At 41.4% G+C, this 13,494-nt stretch overlaps 1 protein-coding gene across 1 annotated transcript in view; it reads left to right on the top strand.

The window, feature by feature from the left end:
* Positions 1 to 13,494, top strand: part of LOC126210101 (organic solute transporter alpha-like protein) — a 168,084-nt gene that overhangs the window by 133,519 nt on the left and 21,071 nt on the right. Inside the window, exon 5 of the mRNA XM_049939236.1 lies at positions 9,322 to 9,418. Coding sequence (XP_049795193.1) covers positions 9,322 to 9,418 — 97 coding nt within the window. The remainder of the gene's footprint in view (positions 1 to 9,321; positions 9,419 to 13,494) is intronic.

The raw sequence follows: 13,494 nt of genomic DNA, 5'->3' as shown, positions 1-13,494 counted from the left end.
TGCGTATCACAGCATCTTCTTCCTACCGGTTAAATTTCGCGTCTGTAGCTCGTTATCTTCGTGGTGTAGCAATTTTAATGGCCAGTAGTGTATATGCCACAGCAAAAAAGGAAAACAAATTTTTGAGCCAATAATGTGTAGGTACAATGTGCATGTTGTGGCAGTAGTATTAGGCTGCTTCATGGGCCGATTTTTCAGGTGCTACTCATGCACATGGGCATGGAATGGAAACGTTTGACATGGATAGAACAGGGTATGTACACAGAGGGAGAGTAGGAAGACATGGATAAGGAGAGGGGGAGGAGGAGATAGGTATGGGGCGGGCGCAGGAGGAATGGATAGTACAGGTGGAATGTGGAGATGAATAAGGAGAGATGAGGTGGGAGACAAAGAGAGGGAGGGAGGAAGAGGAGGAGATGTATACTGAGAGGAGGCAAAAGGAGATGGAAAGACAGATGGCACAAGAGGTGGGCGGACAGAGAATGAGATGATCACACAGAGGGAAAGGATGTGTGTTGTACATGTTGTATTGGTATGTCGTACAGGAGCTATGCATGTGAATGGGCATTGCTATGCAGACAGAGTTGGGCTGGAAATAATGGGTAGTGAGAGAGGTGATAGGATGTAGTGGACAGAAGGAGTATGAGGGTGGATGAGATGGAGACAGAGGAGATAGACAGAGAATGGGAGGAGGAGATTGACAGAGAGAGGAGAGAGGAGGAGGAGATGCTTAAGGCAGTTGAAAGATAAGGTGGGATAATGGGCATGTGGAGAAGGAAGGGTGGGGAGGATTACAAAATATGGTCAGAGAGAGGGGATGGTATAGATCGAGAAGGATATGGAGAGACAGGGAGAGTAGGGATGAGATGGACAGTTGGAGGTGAGAAGATGAGATGCACAGAGAGATGGAAGGAGGGAGGAAGATGTGGACAGAGAGAGTGGGGAAGAGATGTGTGAAATATAGGTGTCAAATGCTTAAACAAGCAAAGCTGAAGGGAAAAAGCAAGTATATACACATGAGTAACAGTATTCTACAATATTCTCTGCTAACTTGTTGGTCAATGCATTGGTAAAATAATCGTCATGCCAATCAGTTCTCTATCTAGTGGCAATGTTGGGGATTCTCGGATACACTTGTGAAGTCATGTATTCATTATCATTTCTACACTGATATAGTCCTCCTGTAGCCAACAACATACTCATGCAACAAGTTTTCAGTTAAATGGGCAGCAGCGGAGTATGGTGAGTCTCCAAGTGGATGGAAATAGACACTATGAAGATAACATCATAGGACTGTTGGCGAGTTTAAAGCATTTAGACCCCACTTCTGATCTCTACCTGCCATCCCACGTTCTGTCACCTCACTGCCGAGATACAGGGTCATGCATAGCTGGGAAGAAGGATGGGTGGACGTGGTGGGCAATAAGCTAAGGGTAGTGAACTCAAAAATGCAGCAATGGCACATCCCCTCACAAACACACAGACAAGGTAGGATTCTTTCATTTGCCAATGTTTAGTACACAGCCATCTGATGCATGTCTTCTTAATCCTGCAAGAGGTCCCTCCAGTGTTAGGCACGCGGCATGCAGTCACAGTTCGCCACATTTTAGTTGACAATTTCTCATTGTCAAACAAGACGGCAGGGGCTCATTTACTTGCAGATTCGCTGTCTGTATTAGCTCACAGTGAGACAAATTTGGTACCAGTTTTAAGATTCTTTGAGGTGTTCTACTTGGTCTTTGAAACATGAGGGTAGACCATGTAACTTGGAATCAAGGTGGTTGGTTCATCCATCTTTCTTTTACGTATATTTTTCAAGCAATATGTCTCTGTCTCATTGTTGTTGATTTTATCTTGTGTTATCCATGTTTAAAAATATTTTGAAACATAAGAGCAGATTTGCAGAATCTTAGAAGTTGCAAAAAAGTGTAAACATGATGGTGTCGATGATTGAGGCTGGGAGAAAATGAGTGCAATTTTAAATAAGAATGTATTTTAGCATCTGTTCAAGTTTTATATCCAAATACTTGATGGAGCAAATGCCCGCAACTGAGGAACATATTAATAAAATAAAATAATCTGGTTCAGCTGCCAGTAATGTATTATTTATTGCATGACCAGTTTTGAAGCCTGAAGGAAGATTTTCAGGTGCCATAATAAAATTATTTGATCGCAACTGACGATGTAGCTTTAGAGTTAGAAACTGGTCGTGCAATAAAAGCGAAATTACTTTTAACTGAAGCGGATTTTTTTATTGTATTAAAGTTTTACATGTTTTAACCACATCTGTCTAATTATTTTAGTGAGTAACCCCTTTGTTGAGTGCCTATAAACCAAGTACACACACAGGCATGTGTGTGCATTAGGGCGCACACACACACACACACACACACACACACACACACACACACACACACACACACACACACACACACACACACACATCTTCCACCGAACAGTGGAAAGTATTATACAGTTATGAATATTTTTTACAGATCAAAACAGTTTAGTGTATAAATACACAAAATCCAAGTCAACAGACGAGACATTGGGTTCAAGCAGTCAGCCAAGCAAGGAGTTTTAATCTGTAAAGAAATTCAGAATAAACTTGGAAACACACTGACGTCATCTGATATTGTTTCTTAACACTGGAGAACACAAGCATAACAACAGATTCTCACACTGAGGAAGGAACCAACACACTAAGTGAACATGACTCAGTTGGGATCAACATTTAAGTGACCCAAACCAACAACACATGACACTGTATGCCATAACACAACCACAAACAATACAACAGGGAGTAACAATCATAAAACAAGAAAAGCGCTGACACAAACAGTGACACCACATACTAATACTCTAGTAATAAGGTAACCATGCTTGGGAGGAAAAGGCTAGAAGAACTTTTATTTCGAGGCTCCATCTCCCCAATGACACATTGTGTATTGTTTATAGTACACTTTACACAAGCAATACTGTATTATTCGTCTCATTATCTGTTGGCAGAAGTATACCCTCTTCTTTATGTAAAGCTACAATCAATTTATGTTACTTATCAAATATTTTCTGTATCAACCATGCATCAAACTGAAAATGTAACGTATGGTTTAAGAAATACTGCACTCAATTGGCAGAAGTATACCCTCTTTATGTAAAGCTACAATCAATTTATGTTACTTATCAAATATTTTCTGTATAAACCATGCATAAAACTGAAAATGTAACGTGTGGTTTAAGAAATACTGCACTCAATTAGCAATGAACTACATTCTCTTTCTCCTAATAAATTTACAACCATAAGTTTATTCTTCACGTAAAGCTAAAATTTATGTATTCCTTGTATCAAATGCTCAGTCAGTATGTAATTTGTATAACACCAGGTGTGTATGTATCTGATATATCACACAGAATATAGCACAACTACCAACAACTAGACAAACAAACAACTACTGAACATCACACAGTGACTCAGATGCATAATTCCAAGTAATAAATCAATACACACAAGCATAGCAAACCTACATAAGCACACATTATTTGAGATGAGAACAGCTCGAGGTTCTACTGAGACCTTCTCATATGAAGTAGGTAGAACTAGGCTGCTATCAACCAACGCGCTACATAGACCATATTACACATCCAAAGGTAGCATATCACTTTATTCTACATACTGCAACTTATCTTTACCACACTTATCGCATCACACTTGAAACCTGGTTTATGAAGGAAGGCGGGATTCGGTTACGATTGTGGATGGGGCCATAATCAGTTGCTATTGGTTGCCTTTTGCAGTTACACACATTTATTTTTAAAACAGTAATTCCAGACTCAACAGTAAATAAAAAATACCACATGTTATTAACGAAGCAATAAACAACTGTGTAACTAATAGTGGTTCAATTGCGTTACAATTATGCAAATCACTATAAAATACAGATAGAGATAATGTTTAAAAAACGGGCCACTGTGATCACAGCTGGTCTTACTCACCAAGAATGGCAATAAATTAAGAATGTTTAAGAACTCGCTGCAATTACAACTTACAGGTATTGAAATACTAAAAGGTAAGTGTCCATAAACACAGCATGAGACATCAGACGCTACGAATGGCAGTAAATAACGTTTTAAGGCTTACTGCTAAAACACAAATACAAATTAGGATTTTAATGCAAATGGCCACAATCACAGCTAAGGCCTTACACGCCAAGAATGGCAATAAATTAAGATTGTTTAAGAACTCGCTGCAATTACAACTTACGGCTATTGAAATATTAAAAGGTAAGTGGCCACAAACACAGCAGAAGATATCATACACAGGAATGGCAGTTAATTAGGTTTTAAGGCTTATTGCTAAAACATCAGTACAAATCAGAATTTTATGGCAAATGACCACAATCACGACTGAAGGCCTTAAACGACAGGATCGGCAATAATATTAAAAAAAAATTGAAACCTTCTATAAAACAGCAAATACAATAGCAAAATTTAATTAAAAAAAAAAAAAAAACAAGCAAGTAATCCAGACGGTGCTCCAAGAACGACCTCTGAGAAGGTCCGGCAACAAGCACTTTCGCGGACGATGAGATAGGCTGGCCAAGAGTTGCATTCACTTCAAAAGATGGTAACTCAGACTAGTGGCAGTCCAACGAATGACTAGTGATAACTTGCTGAAGCTACCTGACGTCCGACAAACCAAATACAATGATGGAACAATACGCCAAAGCCGGAACTGGCGGTCTGTCCTACGCCCCCAGAATACAGTGTTTAGGGCGTCCGAGACGAGAAATGAACCATTACAAGATTTCCGTCCGATTCGACAAACCCGAAAATCAACAGTACAGAACACCAGACAAACAGTAACTAAAGCCACACTCGATTTGCGTGCGAAGAAAAACCGAAACGTAACCAACCAGAATCAGAAACCACACGTCATTGCACAAACAATCGCAAAGCAAGCCAAAACCAAGTACCAAATGAGCGACATCAAATTCATTAGGCAAACAAACGTACACTGAACTCACTGTGACAATACTGACGATGGTTGGCAGAATGAAACAAATCTCTTCACTGCTTTATTAATTTACAGCTGAGTAACCACATCGTCTAATCACTGAGCCAAGTGCTTTTAACACAGTAGGGTCTTCAAGTACTAAGCGGTATGCAGATCCATAAAACTGCACATGATGGCACGATAGTAATCTGTCACAACGTCACAAACGTACTACGGGGCACACACGGGTGATTGACTCTGCTCTACTTGGATTAAAATGCTCTCATCCTACGGCTTGCTGGATCTGGTTTACGACGAGGCCGTGCAAGCTCGTGACCACAGCCCTTCCATCCAGCAGTCCACGTGTGCCACCAGCAGTCCCGGCGTGTTCCCGCACTGCGTGGACCTCGCTCCTCCTGAGTCCCCAACCAAACTGCCCACTCACACGACCCGGAAGAACCACGACGTCACACCAAAGATAGGGCAACAGTTACTGCATATTGATAACCGCCGCTGCTGCCAGTAACGGACAGGCGACACTTGCGAAACGAGTGGCGCCAGTCAAGACGACAAGAAGACAAAACAACCGCAACCATGCCAACTAAAGGATACGGTGTGGCCTCCAACAGAGGGCGGAAACCTACAAACGGCACCAAAGCGAGCCGCAGCACAGCTCAACACTTCTTTAGATACTTGTTGTTGTTGTTGTGGTCTTCAGTCCTGAGATTGGTTTGATGCAGCTCTCCATGCTGCTCTATCCTGTGCAAGCTTCATCATCTCCCAGTACCTACTGCAACCTACATCCTTCTGAATCTGCTTAGTGTATTCATCTCTTGGTCTCCCTCTACGATTTTTACCCTCCACGCTACCCTCCAATGCTAAATTTGTGATCCCTTGATGCCTCAAAACATGTCCTACCAACCGATCCCGTCTTCTAGTCAAGTTGTGCCACAAACTTCTCTTCTCCCCAATCCTATTCAATACCTCCTCATTAGTTACGTGATCTACCCACCTTATCTTCACCATTCTTCTGTAGCACCACATTTCGAAAGCTTCTATTCTCTTCTTGTCCAAACTAGTTATCGTCCATGTTTCACTTCCATACATGGCTACACTCCATACAAAGACTTTCAGAAACGACTTTCTGACACTTAAATCTATACTCGACGTTAACAAATTTCTCTTCTTCAGAAACGATTTCCTTGCCATTGTCAGTCTACATTTTATATCCTCTCTACTTCAACCATCGTAGTTATTTTACTCCCTAAATAGCAAAACTCCTTTGCTACTTTAAGTGTCTCTAATTCCCTCAGCATCACCCGATTTAATTTGACTACATTCCATTATCCTCGTTTTGATTTTGTTGATGTTCATCTTATGTCCTCCTTTCAAGACACTGTCCATTCCGTTCAACTGCCCTTCCAAGTCATTTGCTGTCTCTGACAGAATTACAATGTCATCGGCGAACCTCAAAGTTTTTACTTCTTCTCCATGAATTTTAATACCTACTCCGAATTTTTCTTTTGTTTCCTTTACTGCTTGCTCAATATACAGATTGAATAACATCGGGGAGAGGCTACAACCCTGTCTCACTCCTTTCCCAACCACTGCTTCCCTTTCATGCCCCTCGACTCTTATAACTGCCATCTGGTTTCGTACAAATTGTAAATAGCCTTTCGCTCCCTGTATTTTACCCCTGCCACCTTCAGAATTTGAAAGAGAGTATTCCAGTTAACGTTGTCAAAAGCTTTCTCTAAGTCTACAAATGCTAGAAACGTAGGTTTGCCTTTCCTTAATCTTTCTTCTAAGATAAGTCGTAAGGTTAGTATTGCCTCACGTGTTCCAACATTTCTACGGAATCCAAACTGATCTTCCCCGAGGTCGGCTTCTACGAGTTTTTCCATTCGTCTGTAAAGAATTCGCGTTAGTAGTTTGCAGCTGTGACTTACTAAACTGATAGTTCGGTAATTTTCACATCTGTCAACACCTGCTTTCTTTGGGATTGGAATTATTATATTCTTCTTGAAGTCTGAGGGTATTTCGCCTGTCTCATACATCTTACTCACCAGATGGTAAAGTTTTGTCATGACTGGCTTTCCCAAGCTCTAATGGAATGTTGTCTACTCCTGGGGCCTTGTTTCGACTCAGGTCTTTCAGTGCTCTGTCAAATTCTTCACGCAGTATCTTATCTCCCATTTCGTCTTCATCTACATCCTCTTCCATTTCCATAATATTGTCCTCAAGCACATCGCCCTTGTATAAACCCTCTATATACTCCTTCCACCTTTCTGCCTTCCCTTCTTTGCTTAGAACTGGGTTGCCATCTGAGTTCTTGATATTCATACAAGTGGTTCTCTTCTCTCCAAAGGTCTCTTTAATTTTCCTGTAGGCAATATCTATCTTACCCCTAGTGAGACAAGCCTCTACATCCTTACATTTGTCCTGTAGCCATCCCTGCTTAGCCATTTTGCACTTCCTGTCGATCTCATTTTTGAGACGTTTGTATTCCTTTTTGCCTGCTTCATTTACTGCATTTTTATATTTTCTCCTTTCATCAATTAAATTCAATACTTCTTCTGTTACCCAAGGATTTCTATTAGCACTCGTCTTTTTACCTACTTGATCGTCTGCTGCCTTCGCTACTTCATCCCTCAGAGCTACCCATTCTTCTTCTACTGTATTTCTTTCCCCCATTCCTGTCAATTGTTCCCTTATGCTCTCCCTGAAACACTCTACAACCTCTGGTTCTTTCAGTTTATCCAGGTCCCATCTCCTTAAATTCCCACCTGTTTGCAGTTTCTTCAGTTTCAATTTGCAGTTCATAACCAATAGATTGTGGTCAGAATCCACATCTGCCCCTGGAAATGTCTTACAATTTAAAACCTGGTTCCTAAATCTCTGTCTTACCATTATATAATCTATCTGATACCTTTTAGTATCTCCAGGATTCTTCCAGGTATAGAACCTTCTTTTATGATTCTTGAACCAAGTGTTAGCTATGATTAAGTCATGCTCTGTGCAAAATTCTACAAGGCGGCTTCCTCTTTCATTTCTTCCCCCCCAACCCATATTCACATACTATGTTTCCTTCTCTCCCTTTTCCTACTGACGAATTCCAGTCACCCATGACTATTAAATTTTCGTCTCCCTTCACTACCTGAATAATTTCTTTTATCTCGTCATACATTTCATCTATTTCTTCATCATCTGCAGAGCTAGTTGGCATATAAACTTGTACTACTGTAGTAGGCATGGGCTTTGTGTCTATCTTGGCCACAATGATGCTTCACTATACTGTTTGTAGTAGCTAACCCGCACTCCTATTTTTTTTATTCATTATTAAACCTACTCCAGCATTACCCCTATTTGATTTTGTATTTATGATCCTGTATTCGCCTGACCAAAAGTCTTGTTCCTCCTGCCACCGAACTTCACTAATTCCCACTATATCTAACTTTAACCTATCCATTTCCCTTTTTAAATTTTCTAACCTACCTGCCCGATTAAGGGATCTGACATTCCACGCTCCGATCCGTAGAACGCCAGTTTTCTTTCTCCTGATAACGACGTCCTCTTGAGTAGTCCCCGCCCGGAGATCCGAATGGGGGACTATTTTACCTCCGGAATATTTTACCCAAGAGGACGCCATCATCATTTAATCATACAGTAAAGCTGCATTTCCTGGGGAAAAATTACGGCTGTAGTTTCCCCTTGCTTTCAGCCGTTCGCAGTACCAGCACAGCAAGACCGTTTTGGTTAGTGTTACAAGGCCAGATCAGTCAATCATCCAGACTGTTGCCCCTGCTACTACTGAAAAGACTGCTGCCCCTCTTCAGGAACCACATGTTTGTCTGGCCTCTCAACAGACACCCCTCCGTTGTGGTTGCACCTATGGTACGGCCATCTGTATCGCTGAGGCACGCAAGCCTCCTCACCAACGGCAAGGTCCATGGTCCATGGGGTGGGGGCGGGGGGGAGGGGTTTGATACTTACATTATATAAATCATATTTTCCTCAACTAGAACCTCATTAACAATCGTGAACCATTATATTCTCTGTACTTCTAGTATTTAAAATAGCATTAAAAATTGACTATCAATAAGATTGTAACAATAAGAAGTTTTTGCAAATAGATTTAGTAGAATCCGACCCACCTTACATTTCAAGGTGGTGGGTTATGGGTTACTCCGTACTGTTAATGAAATAAATAATAAATAATGAATAACTGCCGTTGAACCACTACTCACAGTATCCTAGAGTGTAAGCTGACGTAGGGTGTGGGAGCTGCCTAACGTCGACTGACCGTTTGCTTTGGTTGTGGTTCCCAGGAGCAGCCTGACGAGGATCCGGGTGCTCATCCTGCAGCTGCCAGTGGCGCAGTGGCTCATCGACCTGGTGCTCTTCGTCCTCCTGGCTGAGGACCAGGTGGGTCTCCTGGCGCTTTGCTAAAGCATGACTGCCATGTGCTGTGTTAAAAAGATAACCACTCTCGCTTATAGCCGTCACCTTCGTCTGCCATTTGGCATCTGCTGATGGTCATGGGTCTCCTCCAATATCCTCCATTAATCACGTCTTCACACATATACATGGGTAACCATACAGTTTCAGTTACCACCTTGGCAAACCAAACAACATTCTGAATTACTCCAAAGAGTGAAGAGTCGCATAACAGATCAGAAATTACTCTGAAATGAAGCATTGTTACAGGAATCACTTTGTTCACTGAACAATTAATGTGGGTACTTTTTTAATTAGAAAAACTTCAAGTTTTATAAGTGCATCCTAATGCTGTACCAATTTTCACTACAAGAACGGTATATCTGAAAATAAATTTTATGTTGTAAATATTTTATTCTATATTTGCAATTTAAGATGTATCATCTTTGCCGGCCGGAGGGGCCGTGCGGTTCTAGGCGCTACAGTCTAGAACCGAGCGACCGCTACGGTCGCAGGTTCGAATCCTGCCTCAGGCATGGATGTGTATGATGTCCTTAGGTTAGTTAGGTTTAATTAGTTCTACGTTCTAGGCGACTGATGACCTCAGAAGTTAAGTCGCATAGTGCTCAGAGCCATTTGAACCATTTGTATCATCTTTGTATTATTATGTGGTTAGCCATAGACATCAGTTACTACAATCAGACAGTGGATATGTTTACTTTGTGAGCATACCTCCTCCCCTGGTGTACTTTGACAAGTTTCTGAGTTATCTATAGAAGTATGTAAACAGGGTCTGTTACTACTTTAGGTGCGAATGAAAGACATCAGTAGATGACAATGAAACAAGCAAATATTTATCTGAGTCTATGAACACATTATAACTGAGTCCTTAGGATCCATGCTGGTTACATTCACGCGAGGACAAACACATTATGACAATTGTCCCACATAGCTACTGTTCTTGTGAAGGTAGGCTTCAGTGCGTCTCTTCATCGATGCCAAAAGTTCCACTTTTGTTCCGAATGCCCTGACAACAATCCCCGTATTCCCACAGTTCATCAGCACTATCAACGGGCTGTAGTACACTTTTTTTTTTTTTGTCATCAGTCTACTGACTGGTTTGATGCGGCCCGCCACGAAATTCCTTTCCTGTGCTAACCTCTTCATCTCAGAGTAGCACTTGCAACCTACGTCCTCAATTATTTGCTTGACGTATTCCAATCTTTGTCTTCCTCTACAGTTTTTGCCTACAGCTCCCTCTAGTACCATGGAAATTCCCTCATGTCTTAGCAGATGTCCTATCATCCTGTCCCTTCTCCTTATCAGTGTTTTCCACATATTCCTTTCCTCTCCGATTCTGCGTAGAACCTCCTCATTCCTTACCTTATCAATCCACCTAATTTTCAATATTCGTCTATAGCACCACATCTCAAATGCTTCGATTCTCTTCTGTTCCGGTTTTCCCACAGTCCATGTTTCACTACCATACAATGCTGTACTCCAGACGTACATACTCAGAAATTTCTTCCTCAAATTAAGGCTGGTATTTAATATTAGTAGACTTCTCTTGGCCAGAAATGCCTTTTTTGCCATAGCGAGTCTGCTTTTGATGTCCTCCTTGCTCCGTCCGTCATTGGTTATTTTACTGCCTAGGTAGCAGAATTCTTTAACTTCATTGACTTCGTGACCATCAATCCTGATGTTGTTCCTCGCTGTTCTCATTTCTACTACTTCTCATTACCTTCGTATTTCTCCGATTTACTCTCAAACCATACTGTGTACTGTTCATTCCGTTCAGCAGATCATTTAATTCTTCTTCACTTTCACTCAGGATAGCAATGTCATCAGCGAATCGTCTCACTGATATCCTTTCACCTTGTATTTTAATTCCACTCCTGAACATTTCTTTTATTTCCATCATTGCTTCCTCGATGTACAAACTGAAGAGAAGGGGCGAAAGGCTACAGCCTTGTCTTACACCCTTCTTAATACGAGCACTTCGCTCTTGATCGTCCACTCTTATTATTCCCTCTTGGTTGTTGTACATATTGTATATGACCCGTCTCTCCCTATAGCTTACCCCTACTTTTTTCAGAATCTCGAACAGCTTGCACCATTTTATATTGTCGAACGCTTTTTCCAGGTCGACAGATCCTATGAAAGTGTCTTGATTTTTCTTTAGCCTTGATTCCATTATTAGCCGTAACGACAGAATTGCCTCTCTCGTCCCTTTACTTTTCCTAAAGCCAAACTGATCGTCACCTAGCGCATTCTCAATTTTCTTTTCCATTCTTGTGTCTATTATTCTTGTAAGCAGCTTCGATGCATGAGCTGTTAAGCTGATTGTTCGATAGTTCTCGCATTTCTCAGCTCTTGCCGTCTTCGGAATTGTGTGGATGATGCTTTTCCGAAAGTCAGATGGTATATCGCCAGACTCATATATTCTACACACCAACGTCAATAGTCGCTTTGTTGCCACTTCCCCCAATGATTTTAGAAATTCTGATGGAATGTTATCTATCCCTTGTGCCTTATTTGACCGTAAGTCCTCCAAAGCTCTTTTAAATTCCGATTCTAATACTGGATCCCCTATCTCTTCTAAATCGACTCCTGTTTCTTTTTCTATCACATCAGACAAATCTTCACCCTCATAGAGGCTTTCAATGTATTCTATCTGCTCTCTCCTCTGCATTTAACAATGGAATTCCCGTTGCACTCTTAATGTTACCACCGTTGCTTTTAATGTCACCAAAGGTTGTTTTGACTTTCCTGTATGCTGAGTCTGTCCTTCCAACAATCATATCTTTTTCGATGTCTTCACATTTTTCCTGCAGCCATTTCGTCTTAGCTTCCCTGCACTTCCTATTTATTTCATTCCTCAGCGACTTGTATTTCTGTATTCCTGATTTTCCCGGAACAAGTTTGTACTTCCTCCTTTCATCAATCAACTGAAGTATTTCTTCTGTTACCCATGGTTTCTTCCCAGCTACTTTCTTTGTACCTATGTTTTCCTTCCCAACTTCTGTGATGGCCCTTTTTAGAGATGTCCATTCCTCTTCAACTGTACTGCCTACTGCGCTATTCCTTATTGCTGTATCTATAGCGTTAGAGAACTTCAAACGTATCTCGTCATTCCTTAGTACTCCCGTATCCCAGTTCTTTGCGTATTGATTCTTCCTGACTAATGTCTTGAACTTTAGCCTACTCTTCATCACTACTACATTGTGATCTGAGTCTATATCTGCTCCTGGGTACGCCTTACAATCCAGTATCTGATTTCGGAATCTCTGTCTGACCATGATGTAAGCTAATTGAAATCTTCCTGTATCTCCCGGCCTTTTCCAAGTATACCTCCTCCTCTTGTGATTCTTGAACAGGGTATTCGCTATTACTAGCTGAAACTTGTTACAGAACTCAATTAGTCTTTCTCCTCTTTCATTCCTTGTCCCAAGCCCATATTCTCCTGTAACCTTTTCTTCTACTCCTTCCCCTGAAACTGCATTCCAGTCGCCCATGACTATTAGATTTCCGTCCCCCTTTACATACTGCATTACCCTTTCAATATCCTCATACACTTTCTCTATCTGTTCATCTTCAGCTTGCGACGTCGGCGTGTATACCTGAACTATCGTTGTCGGTGTTGGTCCGCTGTCGATTCTGATTAGAACAACCCGGTCACTGAACTGTTCACAGTAACACACCCTCTGCCCTACCTTCCTATTCATAAAGAATCCTACACCTGTTATACCATTTTCTGCTGCTGTTGATATTACCCACTACTCATCTGACCAGAAATCCTTGTCTTCCTTCCACTTCACTTCACTGACCCCTACTATATCTAGATTGAGCCTTTGCATTTCCCTTTTCAGATTTTCTAGTTTCCCTACCACGTTCAAGCCTCTGACATTCCACGCCCCGACTCGTAGAACGTTATCCTTTCGTTGATTATTCAATCTTTTCCTCATGGTAACCTCCCCCTTGGCAGTCCCCTCCCGGAGATCCGAGTGGGGGACTGTTCTGGAATCTTTTGCCAATGGAGAGATCATCATGACACTTCTTCAAAT

Source organism: Schistocerca nitens, chromosome 10, assembly GCF_023898315.1.
Source record: "Schistocerca nitens isolate TAMUIC-IGC-003100 chromosome 10, iqSchNite1.1, whole genome shotgun sequence".
Lineage (NCBI taxonomy): Eukaryota > Metazoa > Arthropoda > Insecta > Orthoptera > Acrididae > Schistocerca > Schistocerca nitens.
The sequence above is the reverse complement of the archived record's forward strand: the minus strand, read 5'-3'. Positions and strand labels throughout refer to the sequence as shown.